Source organism: Lacerta agilis, chromosome 6 (assembly GCF_009819535.1).
Source record: "Lacerta agilis isolate rLacAgi1 chromosome 6, rLacAgi1.pri, whole genome shotgun sequence".
Lineage (NCBI taxonomy): Eukaryota > Metazoa > Chordata > Lepidosauria > Squamata > Lacertidae > Lacerta > Lacerta agilis.
The window spans coordinates 94,472,926-94,488,287 of record NC_046317.1 but is presented as its reverse complement, the minus strand read 5'-3'; the positions used below and the strand labels follow the sequence as shown (position 1 = coordinate 94,488,287).

At 50.8% G+C, this 15,362-nt stretch overlaps 1 protein-coding gene across 1 annotated transcript; it reads right to left on the bottom strand.

Moving 5' to 3' along the window:
* Positions 1 to 5,046: 5,046 nt before the first annotated feature.
* LOC117049186 (fused toxin protein-like) lies at positions 5,047 to 14,718 on the bottom strand. Its single transcript, XM_033153901.1, has 5 exons — positions 14,619 to 14,718; positions 11,559 to 11,735; positions 9,910 to 10,050; positions 6,332 to 6,499; positions 5,047 to 5,416 (listed from the first exon to the last, which is right to left on the bottom strand). Exons 1-5 carry the CDS (start codon positions 14,701 to 14,703, stop codon positions 5,406 to 5,408), a joined length of 582 nt encoding a protein of 193 aa, XP_033009792.1. The 5' UTR covers positions 14,704 to 14,718; the 3' UTR covers positions 5,047 to 5,405.
* Positions 14,719 to 15,362: the final 644 nt, after the last annotated feature.

Below are 15,362 nucleotides of genomic sequence, written 5' to 3'. Positions count from 1 at the left end.
GTCCTTAAAGGACCTGCCTGAGGGATGTGAGGCACATAACCAGAAAGAACCTTTAAGAAAGCTGATCTGATTCCTGCAGCTTTGTTTCTGCACAGCACCAGGGATCCCAAGGCAGGATCTCCTGGGAAGCTGACCAGCCCTGCTGATTCTTTGTGAGTAAACTTGAACAATGAGTGTAGTGAATTTGCTAGGAATAGCTCCGTTGTGGAGCCCCAAGGCTAAGCTTCATTTGTCATTCTGTTTGGACCTTCTGCCAGCTTCCCCCCCCCCCTCTTGTGATGTTGGGGAGGAACTTGGAGAGAGTGCAGGCTGCATTTGCGCTCCGAGCAAACCCCAAAGATGTAGGCGGAGTGCTGGGGCACCGACTTGGGACCATGGAATCATAGCATTGTACAGTTGGAAGGAACCAATGCAGGAATCTCAACTAAAACATCCATGACCGATGGCCACCCAACCTCTGCTTAGGAGCTTCCACCCCCTAACAAGGGAACAAGTTCCACTGTCAAACGGCCCTCAGTCACTGTCAGAAAGTTTTTTCTCATGTTTAGTCTCCTTTTTGAACATTGAAATAAATTTTATTACGGTCGAAGACCAGCTCTTAAAATAAAATAAAATATAACTACAAAAAGAATACAACAGATCCCTTTGACGGAACAGTCTCCTTTTTTGTAATTTTAACACCCTGGTTCGGGTTCTGCCCTCTGGAGCAGCAGAAAGCAAGCCTGCTCCATTTCCTTGGGTAACTGATACAGCGCATCCCAGGTTCCCTTCCATCTGGGGCTGCTGTGGTATAGAAATTTAATTGATAATGGTAATACTGGAGAGTAAGGCCCAGGGTCTTGTGTCGCAGTTGAGCAGTGAAGCAGGTGGGAAAAGCTCTTGGGCAACCCCCCGGTCCCAGGTGGAGCCCCCTGCTCCCTTCTTCTCCGACTCCTGCCGGACATAGTTGATGGGGCAAGTGTCTGTTTCGGAAGGCATCTCCCAGTGAAGGAGCTGTGGACAGAGAGGGAGGCGGAATTCACGGCTCCTGTCATGGGGGGCAGAGGAGATGGGAAAGCAGCTTGAGGAAGCCCCCTCCACCCCCTGCTTCCAGGTTCCTCTCTAGTGGCCTCCCCCAACCCCACCAGAGCCTCCCCCATCCCTCTGGAGGCCTCTCCTGGATCCCCAGCCTGACTCAGCCACCCCTTTGGAGCATTGTGCAGCAGGTAACCACCAGGGGGCAGCACTGTAAAGCTACTCTCCTGAAAGACCTTCATTGGCTCCCAGGACGTTTCCGAGCACAATTCAAAGTGTTGGTGCTGACCTTGAAAGCCCTAAACTGCCTCAGCCCAGTAGACCTGAAGGAGCGTCTCCACCCCCATCGTTCAGCCCGGACACTGAGGTTCAGCTCCAAGGGTCTTCTGGCAGTTCCCTCCCTGTGAGAAGTGAGGTTGCAGGGCACCAGGCAGAGGGCCTTGTCGGTGGTGGCGCCCACCCTGTGGAATGCCCTCCCACCAGATGTCAAGGAAATAAATGACTATTTGACTTTTAGAAGACACTTGAAGGCAGCCTGTTTAGGGAAGTTTGTAATGTCTGATGTTTTATTCTCTTTTTAGTCTTCTTGGAGCCGCCCAGAGTGGCTGGAGAAACTCAGCTGGATGGGCGGGGTATAAATAATATTAGATGATGATGATGATGATGATGATGATGACATGCTTTCTCTCCCCCCCCCCTTTTGCCCGAGACCAAAGTAGCCTTTTCTGAAGCTGTCTGCAGTGGCCTTTTCAAAAACAGCCCGCCTGCGTCCCCTTAAACCCACCAGTTGCTGTTACCATATTTTTCCGTGTACAAGACTAGGTTTCCCCCGCTAAAAAGTAATGCCAAAGATTAGGGGGTGTCTTATACTCTGGGCCATCTCCCCCCATTTTCTTAAACTTGCATCCTCCAAAATAGGGGGTGTCTTATACATGGGGGCGTCTTATAGATGGAAAAATACAGTAAGTGTCACAAATCTATACCTGGTGCAGGAGGACCCCATGCTTCAAACCCCTCTCAGCTTGCCTGGCAGATACCAGACCCTTTGCTTTGGTGCTGCAGGGTCTGATGACTCTGTCTGGCCACCTCAATTGACGATGAATTGACCGAAGCAGACCTTTGTTGCACACTTCTCCTGCTGACTGAGTTTTGCGATTCACCAAATTGGATTTACGTTAAGAACCAAACCGAAACCACACCTGCATGGCATCCCTGGGTCTGACGCACCAGCAGCCATACCGTGGCCATTCCAGCAGCCGTGGGTTCCAGGGGGCTGGCACACCCCATGGCGGGATGGAAGGATGCTGGAACAGGCCAGGTTGTGGGGCCAGAGAAGAGGCCTCTTCAGCCTCTCCTCCATGAAGAGACCTCCAGAGAACCACGGCTGGCTCTTCCACTACAATTATGGAGCTAAATCCCTTTAGCCATGGAGAGGTGGGGGAATCTGATTTGTTTTATTAAAGATAGGTACACCTCACCCAGCTGGGCATGTGGGTGGCGCTGTGGGTTAAACCACAGAGCCTAGGGCTTGCTGATCAGAAGGTCGACGGTTTGAATCCCCGCGACGGGGTGAGCTCCGGTTGTTCGGTTCCAGCTCCTGCCAACCTAGCAGTTTGAAAGTACGTCGAAGTGCAAGCAGATAAATAGGAACTGCTCCGGCAGGAAGGTAAACGGCGTTTCCGTGCGCTGTTCTGGTTCGCCAGAAGCAGCTTAGTCATGCTGGCCACATTACCCGGAAGCTGTACGCCGGCACCCTCGGCCAGTAAAGCGAGATGAGCACCGCAACCCCAGAGTCATCCGGGACTGGACCTAACGGTCAGGGGTCCCTTTACCTTTTTACACCTCACCCAAGGTATCTCTCTCTCTCTCTCTCTCTCTCTCTCTCTCTCTCTCTCACACACACACACACACACACACACACACACACGCACACACACCATCACAATATCAACAATATAAAAGCACCATATTTATTTCATAATTTATTTTTATAAAGCTTGATTGTAGAAACTCCCCCCTCAAAAATACAATTCCCCCCCAAAGACAATGTTACAATGATATGATAATATCACATTGTTAAGCGAAACAATTCTGAACAAAGATTCCAAAAAGGTTAAGCAAGAGAAAGAGGGACAAGGAGAGCAACTGGGGCAGAACACCCCCCCCGGGAACCCCTTGAGATGTGTGAGGGGCTCCAGACTGAGAGATGGAGCCTCCCAAGGAGCACCCGGAATGAAGTGCCTTCCCTCATCCCCAGCCCCCCCCCAATCTGTCAGAAAGCATGAAATCCCTGGACTCAGGTATGATCCCAGTTGACCTGTGAGTGTATGAAGCCCACTGCACCATTTAAGTCTTGGAGAAGGACCACTTGTCATCCGCAGGATACAGGCTCAGCAGACAGAAAATCCCAGGAACACCCCCAGGTTTTTAAAAAGCAGAGATTGTTTTGCTGTGACTCCTGCATTGCTGGGGGCTGAACTAGATGAACCCGGGGGTCCCTTCCGACTCTGCAGTTCTGCGATCCCACAAGAGCTGGCTGCTCCCAGTACTCCTCCTGAGGCAGCTTCTCCTTCCCAGCAAGCTACTCAGGAACCACCTTACCCCGGGGCTGTGGGGAGACAGCTGACCTTCCAAGAATAAATAAATGGAAATACTGTTTGTTGCTTGCTTGCCTTGGCTGTTTTATGACGTAACTGAAAGGTGCTTAATTGAGGCTTATTGCTTTAATATCCCTATGTAAACTGCTTCGCAAAGTTCACCTGGTGAATGGTATATAAACATCTTTTTAAAAAAATTAAAAAGAATGTCAGGAAACGGGAAAGGACAGCTCTCTGTCCAGAGGCCCTGGGAGGAAGCTGCCAGTCAGGGCTGGCTGAGAGACCAGTGGCCCCTTGCCACCAGCTTTGGGTGCTGTCTGTGCCCCTCCCCTTCAGCTCTGCCTCTCCCCCTTGCATTGGGGGGGGGATTTCCACTGGAGAGGCAGCTGGGGAAGGTAGGGGTGAACCCCCCTCTCTCCATGGACTGGGACCTTGGCAAAAATCCCCCCTCCCTGTGGAGAGAGAGAGAGAGAGAGAGAGAGAGAGAGAGAGAGAGAGAGAGAGAGAAAGAAAGAAAGAAAGAAAGAAAGAAAGAGGAGAGACCACATTTAACTTCAGTCTCTCCTCCCCCCCCCCATCCCTGGTATGTGGCTCCCAAGAGATTACCCCTGGCGGAATGTGGCCCTCAAAAGGTTCCTCAGCTCCAGGGCAGGGGAAAGGGGCTGGAGGGGATGCCGTGATTCAAGCCAACACAACCTGACCCCTCTTCTCCACCCCTCACTTTTGTGGCTTCTTGGACCGTGAAAGGGAAGCCCTGCATGCATGGGCTGCTACACCTTCCCCTTGAGTGTTGGCCACAGCAGTTGCTCTTCATTCACATTTGTAAAAACACCGCAGAATGAAAGACCCCAACCAGGTGGAAGGTGCGCAGAGGAGGGTGGCCAAGAGGGCCGAGGGTGTGGAGGAAGAGTCTTGTGAGAAACGGTTGAGGAAGTTGGGGATGTTTCGCCTGGAGAAGAGAAGAGGGAGAGGTGACATGAGAGCCACCTTCCAATATCTGAAGGGCTGTCCCATGGAAGAGGGATCAGGTTCGTTTTCTTTCTCTCAGGAGGATAGGACCTGAACCAATGGATCCAAGTTACAAGAAAGGAGATTCCGTCTAAACCTCAGAAAGAACTTTCTGATGGTAAGAGTTGCTGGAGGGTGGAAGGTGGTGGACTCCTTCACTGGAGGTTTTTAAGCAGATGTTGGCTGGCCTTCTGTCAGGGATGCTTTAGCTGTGATTCCTGCACTTCATGGTGTTGGGTCCCCTCCAACTCTACCATTCTATGGTTCTGTGAGCTCTCCAGTTGTGTGTGCTTTTGTGGAAGAACAGGCTAGTGGGGAGAAGCGCTCAGGAAGCTCTCAAGTGAGGTGGCAGCAAGGAAGCCAGAGCTCACTTTCCTCCTCCTCCTCCTCCTCCTCCTCCTCCTCCTCCTCCTCCTCCTCCAGTTCATACCAGAGTTTCTGCAAGTGCCATTGGCTGCCTGGCTTCATTTGCCACATGCCGGCATTTGCAGAGCATGCACATGCATACGAAGAAGGGTGCAAACTCTTGGAGAATGCAGACAGTCCTTTGCACCCCACTGGGAGCAATGCCACATCCCCTTGGGAGAAGCACATGTCAACCACCAGGAAGTTTCTTGCAGCAGCGGAGACGTTTGTCATCACTTCACGGAAACATTGATTGATTGGTTCATACACCCGGATTGTCTGTGCAATGCATGCTGGGGGGCCCGTCTGTTCTCGCACGAGGCCATCGCAGGCTGGCCAGGTCGAGGGCCTTGGGCCAGGCAGTGGGTGAGCGAGGAAGACTTAGGAGGACCCTGGAAAAAGAGGAAAGCATTGTCAGAACATTGTGCCACCGGGGGCTCCTGCCCAGCTAAGGCGGCTTCTACACTTTTGTGCCTTTGAGGAATGGCTTCTCTGCAGTCAACTGGAAGTGGATCATAGGATCCAGCAGTCAGGGGCGTAGCAAGGTAAATTGGTACCTGGGGGCAATTTTTTTTGTCCCCCCCCCCCGAGGCATGGGAAGGTCAGGTGGTACCCGGTGCAGAAAATTTCTTGTCAACTCCCCCATTGATCCCCCCCCCCCGCAAAAATGGCTTTACGTTATTTCATATTTTCTTACAAAGGAATAATAACAAGTAATAATAGTAATAGTAATAATAATAATAATAATAATAATAATAATAATAAACTTTTTTATATATCCCACCCTCCCCAGCCAAAGTCGGGCTCAGGGTGGCTAACATCAGATACATAACACTGGTATAAAATCAAACAATAATTAAATTACCTCCTAAAAACATCTCAAAATCAAATTAAAGTCTAATTAGATGGCTTTCCACAGAGTTGGGGTTGGGAACAGTAAGTGCTCTCTGAACTGAAATTTCAGCCTTCACGGCATAGGAAAACAGCCAAGTAAACAGCTATTTTGGTGGAGGAGGGTCAAGATATTAACCGATATGCATGAAATTTCATATATAGCTATATAATCCCTAGGATAGTAAGATAAGACCTTCGGAGCAGCCATTTTCAAACATTTTTTTTTTAAATTCAATTCCCCCCCCCCCAAATATATATATTTTTAAAAATTATCCCTTGATAATTGTAATCCTTTTTGGTCTCGTATTTCTGCTGGCCATTTTTTCTCTTTTAACCTATAGCCTAGTCACCCTGGCTAGCAGCCTTCGATAGCCCTCTTCCCCCCTTCCCTGCTGGGTCTCCAGCCTGCTCACCTGCTGGCTTGCACCTGGCCCGGCACTCCCTGCGCTTCTTGAAGTTGTTCTCGTTGCCGAGGCAGCCGCTGTAGGTGAACTTCTTGCACTTTTGGTCACTCTCGTCGTAATGCCACCTCCGGAACTTGCCATGGCAGGCACCGTAATCTGGAGGCATCTTGCAAATATCTGGGGTGGCAAAGGGAGAGGAAGGAAGAGCCGTGTGTGAGAGAGTCCCAGACTACGTTCCCGGTGAGAATTCGGAAGGAGGGGCTTCCGGCGGCGACGCCATCGCTGGGTGGTCGAAGGCTGCTTCGGGTCTGAAGCGCCTTGTCCATCCCGGGGGTTAGGAGCCGAGCTACCGCAGCGCGCGGCTCCGGTTGGGGTGCGGGAAGAGCGTCCCGCACCCTGGGCTCCCCGGCTGCGCCCGCGGAGGCTCCGAACCCTTCCCCTGCCCCCCTGTAAAGGGGGAGTGGGGGTGAAGGGACAACGGAGCCGGGCTTACGGGGATATGCCCCAACCGGGATGCAAATGCGGCGGCAAAGCCCGCGGTGAGCGTCTAAGTTCTACCTGTGAAGAATGGAGCTAAAGGAACCCGGTGGTCGTGAGTAAATAATCTTGGCAGAAATCGTGTTTTTGGAACGATCCGGGGGGAAGGAGAAAGGCAGCCTGCCTCCCTCCCTTCGAGCCTAAGAAATTAACCAATTTGAGGGATTGCTGCCACAGAACTGGTTATAAAGTATCTAAAATCGATACATGAGACTGGCAAACTTTTTTCTTGGGAAGCTAACTAGCGGAAAATATCTCTATTTAAAGTTGCGGTGTTTGCGCTCCAGCTTAGGAAAATGGCGACGAACAAAGAGACAGGAGAAGAAATATGATACCCACTTCCTCCTCCTCTGCCAGTATGCTGGGTTTCGTCCTTGAACTGGTATTGAACTCTGGACTAACAGATGAACAAAGGCTCACTGCCTTGAAGGTGGAACTAATTTACAGAAAAGTTAAAGTCTTGTGTGGGGGTCTGAAATGGAACCAACTGCCCACAGAGGAGGCTAACAAAACTTTTGACACTTTGGAAGAAAATCTTGTCAAAGAGCTGAGAGGATGGATGGAAAGATGGGAAGAAATGAATGAGCTACTTCGGAGAAGAAATTCGCTTGTTGGGGGTGGCAGTCCCAAGGCGATGTCAAGATTTGCTATATCCAGTCCCCGAGGTGTGAGCTCGGGGGCCAGGGACAGAGAATTAAGGTATTTACAAGAAGAAAAGGAATGCTACAAAGAACCGGAGAAGCTGAGAGAGGGAGAGTTGGATACCTCGGAGCTCGTGGCAAGGAGAGCTTTGGACTGTGCCTGGATCTGTGGACGTTGGGAGAGGGAAGTTGCATGGAAGTTCAGTGCTGATGCCATCAGGAGAAGAAGAATGGACAGAGGGGGTGTGGGGTGAAGTATTAAGTAAAATCTAAAGCAATCTGTTAGGGTATTTTGAAATTGGAGGGTGAACACTGTCAACAATAGTTTGTTTTATTATTTGTTTGAACATGAAAAGAGATATTTCAAGTTTTTATGTTATTAGCAGCAGTTCAAAGGATAGAAGAGATAGATTTGATGAGGACGATTTGTGAGGATTGATGAGGATGTAGTATAAATAAAGTCAATTTAAGTGGTTTAAGTTTATAGATTAAGACGATTAAGATTAAGATGAAGATTAAGATGAATGTTTTACTTTATATATATAATTAAGTTTAATTTTTTAAATGAAGAGGTTAAAAAGTAGATTATGGATATAAACTCGAAGGTGAAAAGGCAGGGGAAGTCAACTGTCAAGATTGGAAAAAGAAATTTTTTTTTTGAGATGTCTAATTAAGAAGAAAAATCATGGCAATTTTTGTAATAGATGTGTAATTGTATTTGTTTTGTATGTGTATAAATGTAGGTGTGGTTAAGGTTGTATGTTGTTATAAGTAAAAATGTCAATAAATTCTTATAAAAAAAAAAAAAAGAGAATTCGGAAGGAGGAAAGGGGTGGAGCAACTCCCCTGTGAAGAAAGGTCGAAACATTTGGGGCCATAATTCCTTTTGGGAATTATAGTGATAGGACTACCCAGATTGTATAGAAATTTATTCATGTATGCGACTACAGAGGGAAGAATGTTACCTGCCCAAAAATGGAAAGCAGAAGAAGTCTCAGCGAAAGAAGAATGGTTACATTTTTTTTTCGAATATGCAGAAATGGCGAAACTTACTGGAAAAATAAGAAATCAAGATAACAAACTTTTAATAAAAGAATGGAAATTGTTTATTGAATATTTACAAATGAACTGTAAACAGATAAGAACATTGGCAGGATTATTATAATAACCTGCAGTTTTATAAGAGTTTAGGGAAGTTTTTAATGACTGATGTTTTATTGTAATTTTAACCTTCTGTTGGAAGCCGCCAAGAGTGGCTGAGGAAACCCAGCCAGATGGCAGAGTAGAAATAATAATAATAATAATAATAATAATAATTATTATTATTATTAAAGTAGATGAATAAATGCGTAAGTTAAGTTAATTTGGAATATTCAGAAAATATAAAAAATAAATTTAAGGAACTGCAGAAGGAGGGGGAAGGAAGTCTCATTTCAAAATGTTAAAATGATTGTAAAATTATTGAAATGTATAGAATTGAAAATCATAAAAAAATGAAACATTCGAGCCTGTTTAGTTTCGGGGTGGGGGAAGTCAGTAAGAGGTGACATGACAGAATGTGGGGAGAAAACAGGTCGGTTTCTCCTTTTCTCATAATCCTAGAACCTGATGGGTTCGTCCAGTAAAACTGGTGGAAGATTCAGGGCAGATTGAGGGAATTGAGTCTGTTTAGACTGGGAAACGAGTCGAAAGGCACCCCGAGGGTCATCTAGTCCAACCCCCTGCAACGCAGGAACCTTTTGCCCAATGTGGGGCTTGAACCCACAACCCTGAGAATTAGTCTCACACTCTATGGAAAGCAGAACTTCTAGTGCTTGCTCCAGCCGCAGAAGCACCACTCTGGTCTCACAGCTGCCCAGCATTATTGAGAGCACATGTTGTTGTTGTTCAGTCGTTCAGTCGTGTCCGACTCTTCGTGACCCCATGGACCAGAGCACGCCAGGCACACCTATCCTTCACTGCCTCCCGCAGTTTGGCCAAACTCATGTTGGTAGCTTCGAGAACACTGTCCAACCATCTCATCCTCTGTCGTCCCCTTCTCCTTGTGCCCTCCATCTTTCCCAACATCAGGGTCTTTCCCAGGGAGTCTTCTCTTCTCATGAGGTGGCCAAAGTACTGGAGCCTCAACTTCAGGATCTGTCCTTCCAGTGAGCACTCAGGGTTGATTTCTTTGAGAATGGATAGGTTTGATCTTTTTGCAGTCCATGGGACTCTCAAGAGTCTCCTCCAGCACCATAATTCAAAAGCATCAATTCTTCGGCGATCAGCCTTCTTTATGGTCCAGCTCTCACTTCCGTACATTACTACTGAGAGCACATGAGTAACAGCTAAATCATCCCTGACAGATGCCACTTCTCTGACGGGTACCAGTAGTCCCACCCCCCACCCCCAGCAACCTCTGGGTCTCACCTTTGATGGGCTGAGAGCAGCGCAAGGTGCACCCATAGGAGCAGCACTTCTCTTCCCCAGGGCAGTTTCCATCATGAAGGCAGCCGGCCAAGCACTCCAGGGTGACGTTCCGGGGACTCGGGAGGCAGGATCCAGGCTTTTCTGCAACACAGAGAGCGAAACCAGGGTTGTTGTCGGGTGTGATGTGGAGGGGACCGTGGGCCGCTGTTCTGCAGCCCCTGATCGTGGGTCTTCAGCTTGAAGGGGCGTTCCCAAAAGGGGCAGAATGGTGGGTGCAAGGAGGTGGGGAGGTTTCATCAACGATGGAGAAAAGCCCTCCTAAGATCTCTAAAGGATCCTGGTTTCTGCGCCCATCTAGCCCAGCCTCCTGTTCTTACAGAGGCCAACAGATATTTGCCACCCCAGATATTTGCCCCAATGGAGAAGCTTGCAGGAAGGACATCTGAGCAGCCCTGACTCTCCCCATCAACGGGGGGTGGGGGTCGTGCATGGACCTTGTGGCTAGTAGCTTCATCCTCCCCATGGATTTGCTCAGTCCTTAAAGCCCTCCAGGTTGGTGGCTGTCAATCCCTTTTGCAGGAGCAAATTCTATATTTCAGCTATTTGCTGTGTGCAAAAAAAAACCCTTCCCTTTGTCTGCCCTGAATCTCTCACCATTGACTCCATGAAGTTTTGGAGAAGAAGAAGAAGCAATCCCTGTCAACTTTCTCACACCCTGTAGAGCACGGGTGTCAAACACAAGGCCCGCGGGCCGAATCCGGCTCGCCAGACCTCATCATGTGGCCCGTGTAGCCGCCGCTGGCCACAGGGGCGGAGGGAGGCTCCGCGCCGCCTGGGGCGGCAGCGCGGAGGAGGCACCCCCCCTGAGGGCGGGGCGTTGTGACGTTGCATCGTGATGTCACGACGCAACGTCAGGACTGAGTGCGCACGCGCAAAATGTCACACGTGCGCACTCCGTTGCTGGGCTCCCGCTGCTGCTGCCGCTTCCGCAGCGACTTTGCGAGCCCTCTGAGTGAAAAAGCGGCTGGGGGGGCTGCCGCGCGCGATCGGCAGCTGCCCCCAAGCCGCCTTTTCATCCGGCGGACTCGCAAAGTCGCTGCGGCGGCAGCAGCAGCGGGAGTCCAGCAACAGAGTGCGCACGCGCGACATTATTACAAAAAACAGTAATAATTGAATGCAGTGACAATAATTTATGATAATGAAGAGTGGACACATAGTCCTACAGATACAACCGGCCCTTTGAGGGTGACCAAACTGCTGATGCGGCCCCCGATGAATTTGTGCTTGACACCCCTGCTGTAGAGTTTCACGCACCCCTAGTGTGTTTCCTCGCCTTTTCCCACTCCCCCCTCCGTAAGGAAGGGCTTCTAAGAGGATGCTGAGTGATGGGTCCCAGTCAGGCCTGGCCCTCTACTCTGGGATGCTGGGATGAGTGGGGCGACCCTTTGAGCCACATCTATGCACGACCACATCTACATGGCACAGGGGCGGAGCAGGTGAAGAAGTTCAGGACCCCCACTCCCCCCAGTCAGGTCCCAAGGGCCCCCTGTGCTTCAAGATGCCTGGGTGGGTGGGTGTCTGTCTGTCAGTCAAGAGGGTCGGGGTCCTTTCCCACAGCTGGGCCCACCCCACCTCTCACCCCCACTCACCAATCACCCCACAGTAGCGCTGGCATTCTTCGATGGTGTAAAAGCGGTTGCGGTACCACGAGCAGCCTCTGTAGGTGAAGGGCTCGCACGCCTTGGAGGTGGAGTTGTAGAAGAAGCGCGGTTTGGGGTCGCCACACCGGTCAGAGTCCTTTGGGAAGGTGCTGCACACGTCTGAAACTGCATTATTGATCTCTCTTGAGTCAACAGAATTCGTACAGCGCTCGACTGCAGCGCAACCTCCAAGCAGCTTACAAGGAAGACAAGGAATGTAGCTAGAGCGAAGAAAACCCTGGTCCAACCTCCAATGGCATCACTGGGTAGGGCTAGGAATCATTCCCTTGCCTGAAAACATGGAAAGCCACTGCCAGTCAGTGTAGACAGTATTGAGCTAGATGGACCAGTGGCTGACTCCTCTGTTTCCGCTCTTCCCATGCCATATCTACAGGGAGAGGGAGAGACCTTCAGGCATCCAATGATGGAGGGGCTGGAGGTGACTGGCAACAGCGGCAGAGCATATGCCCATGCTGCCCAGGGCGGGCTCACTCCTGAGGTGGGTGGGGCACGGAGTGTGCCCTCCCAGGCGTGGGATAGCCGCTCGGGTGCCCGGAGCGGCGCCCGTGCCCTGCAGCCAGGGGCCGAGCGAGCTGCCCATGGAGGACATTCAACGCCACCCACTCGCGACTCCCAAGCCTCCCCCAAGCTGTCAAAACAAAGGGGGAAGGGGGAAATGCCAGCGGCAAAGCGGCATAGCTCTGCCCCTTACCCCGATGGGTTGGGGTAGGCTTGGGAGTCAAGGGCGGATGGCGGGCCAAATGTCACCCCCTCAGTGAGGGCACCCGGGGCGAACCACCCCCACTGCCCCCCTTCCTACACCCCTGACTGGCAAGGACCTCTCGGGAGAGCAGAGCAGAGAGACCCAGAGAGAGAGAGGAGTTGGGACTGGATCTGGGACAGGGCAGGAAGGCAGGAGAAGGGTTTGAGGTGGGGCATTGCATGATCAGGTTGTCTGATGAATGAGAGAGAGAGAGGGAGAGAGAGAGAGAATCTCATTTATTTTTTTGGCACCAGAGGCATGGAAAAATGGGAGGGGGCCAAAGGTGAGAACAATAGGAAACTTGATGTCGCTATGCCAACCTGGAGGGCAGCCACATGGCACCATTAGACAAGCAAGGATTATTCACACACTCCACCGAGCCCACAGGAATGCAGGAAAACCAGTTGTAAGAATGCAAAAGGAGAACCTCCCGCCACCTAGAGTGGATGCAGGTGGCGGATACACAACACTCTTCCAGTGTGTGTTGCCCCAGTATGGAAGTCTCCCTGCCTGCCGGAAGCTTTTCTAGGGATCATCGCCCTTCTGAAAGGGCAGGCTCCGGGCACCCGTGAGTCATTTGTCTTTTGCTCCAAGGAGGCTGACATCATCTGTTCCATCTGAACATGGGCTGGGACCTTGGGAGACGCATAGGATTTCAACACCCGGCCACCCCCTGACCCAGGCTCCACTCCTTCTAGAGTATCAAAGGCCGCGTGATTCATTGCTTGGCTTCCTGAACATTCCCTTTCCCCCCCACAAGACACAACTTGCAGACACTTAGACACAGGCTCCTTTGCAAGTCAGAGGGTGCTGGAGTTGGCTTTCCTCTTCCAGGACCCTCATGCCCTTGCCCACCACCATCTCCAGCACCTCCACCTCCCTCTGCTCAGAGATGGGCTGTACCTGGCAGGGGCAAACCTCAGGCTTGCAGAGGCTCCTTTGTTTCTGCTAGAGCCTCAAGGTCCACTGACGGAAGCCAGAAGCACAGCAACAGCTGGGTGGTCCCCTTAGGGAAGAACTTTCTAGCGGTAAGAGCTGTTGGGGTTTTTAAAGCAGAGGTTGGGTGGCCGTCTGTTATAGATGCTTTAAATGTAATTTCTCCAATGCAGGGAGGTGGACTGAAGGACCCTGGAGGGTCCAGTCCAACAGTTCCATGATTCTAGTTCAATGCACAGTCCAAGAATCTGCCTACAGCCCTCCTATGCAAAAACCCACTTCTGGAAGAGCCCCCAAACGTCTCTTGGGGCTCACGTCTGTTTGCCTCACTGTTCCCCTCGGAAAACCTGTGGTTTAGCACTGAATCAGGATGAATGGCAATGGGGTTTCTCATGGATTGCCGTTTGTTTTGATTTAGTGCTAAAGAGCTGTGCTTTCTAGGCACGACTTTTGGAAGTGTGGACAAGCCCACCCGTTTCAGCAGCTTAGAGGGTGAAGGTGGCGAAAGAGCCTTTGTTGTGTCCCCCCCTTTCTTTTAAAGAGAGAAAGGACATCATAAACTTTTGCCATTGCCTGTCTAGTCAGCCATATATCTGCCTGCAGCTCTTCATCTCTCTCATGAGCCAGATTCTCCTCCACTCTGACCAGAATTTGAGGTCGGGCTTTTTCATTTGAAGACTACAATCAAAGTTCCCCTTTGAAGCTCCTGAATTTTGCCGCTTTTGAACCCTGCCCTGCCCTGCCCAAGTCCCAAATAACCATCACACAGTTTCGTACGGTCAATGCACAGAAGTGAATTTCAACGGTGCAAATCCAAAGCCTTGTTGCTTGTTTGGCCCAAGGGAGGCAGCTCCCGGATCAGCTGCTGCTGACCATCAGGGACCAACCTGAAACATTCAGGCAGGTAGACCTTCAAATTCAGGGCTTGTCCACCCACCCAGCAAAACTTCAGGGTGTGTGCGGCGTCTCACAAGGGTGTGTGAGAGGTTCTCTGAGCAAGTGAGAGTCACCTTCATGCCCAGGCTTCTTGGAGATGTTGGGCAAAGGGCTACAGCTGCTTCCTGTGGGGAGGGAGGTGGAATCCCTCAAATTCAAGCCAGGCTTAGCCCTGGCAGAGGGGCTCCACGTCACCCTGGCATGCTATCACCAGTCAAGGCCATGCCCCTCATAGAATCACAGAGCTGGAAGGAGCCCCAAAGGACAGCTGTCCCAACCCCCCATGATGCAGGAATCACAGCTCATCAAGGATGCTCCCCACCATCCCCAAACCTCCCCAATTCGTCACCCCTCCAAGTAATACCCAAACTCACATGGGGCGGGCACCGACGGCAGCTGAGCCCACAGGATGAAGAAGGGACCCATCACGGAGAAGAAGGAGAACCTGGCGGACTTCATAGTTCTCCTGCCGGGAGGTGCTCTGAATGGTGCTCAGGGCTATGATCAGCAGCCAGATATAGTCTTCCTCCCTCCCTCCCTCCCTCCCTCCCCTGGGTTGGGCTGGGACAGAAGCTGGGCGGGTCACAGCCAGTCACTGCTGTTGGCACCTGGTCCAGATCGGTTTTTTCCCTGTGAAACTTAATTTCCAGGAAGCAGTAAGCAAAATTTTGTTTGTGTGTGTGTGTGTCTATTTCGTAGGAAGCTGACGTGGAGAAAGTTCCAGATGGGTGTTTTCTCTCTCTTCAAAATAAACATTGCAAGCCAAAGCATGCTTTCGAAGAGGCGTGTTTCTAAAAAAAGAGTATAATTTCTCTCTGAAGTCTCATCTGGATGGAACGGTGGAATCCTGCCTGCTTGAAACTCACTTGAGCAGGAGGCCCCCTCGGATTCTCCGGAGGTTGGGCAGCAGGGGAGGGGTAGGGGGAGGTAGCTACTGTCCTACCAGCAAGGGGTCTTCCTTGCCTTCTCTCCCTGTCCCCCACCCCCATGGCCACTGTCTGTCTGGGGGCAGACCAGCCCCTACCAAAGCACAAGGAGCAGGCTCCATCCTTCCTCACTCACTCACTTCTTCAGGCAGCACAGAGTTGAACTATGGGACTCACTGCTGTACAGGGAAC

Bases quoted from the DNA above. Each gene is read 5' to 3' on its own strand.
- LOC117049186 (XM_033153901.1), bottom strand. From the start codon at position 14,703: ATGAAGTCCGCCAGGTTCTCCTTCTTCTCCGTGATGGGTCCCTTCTTC. The intron at 11,736-14,618 runs GTGAGTTTGGGT...TCAATAATGCAG, and splicing joins GCCGTCGGTGCCCGCCCCAT to TTTCAGACGTGTGCAGCACC. The intron at 6,500-9,909 runs GTGAGACCCAGA...TTGCCACCCCAG, and splicing joins CTGCTCTCAGCCCATCAAAG to ATATTTGCAAGATGCCTCCA.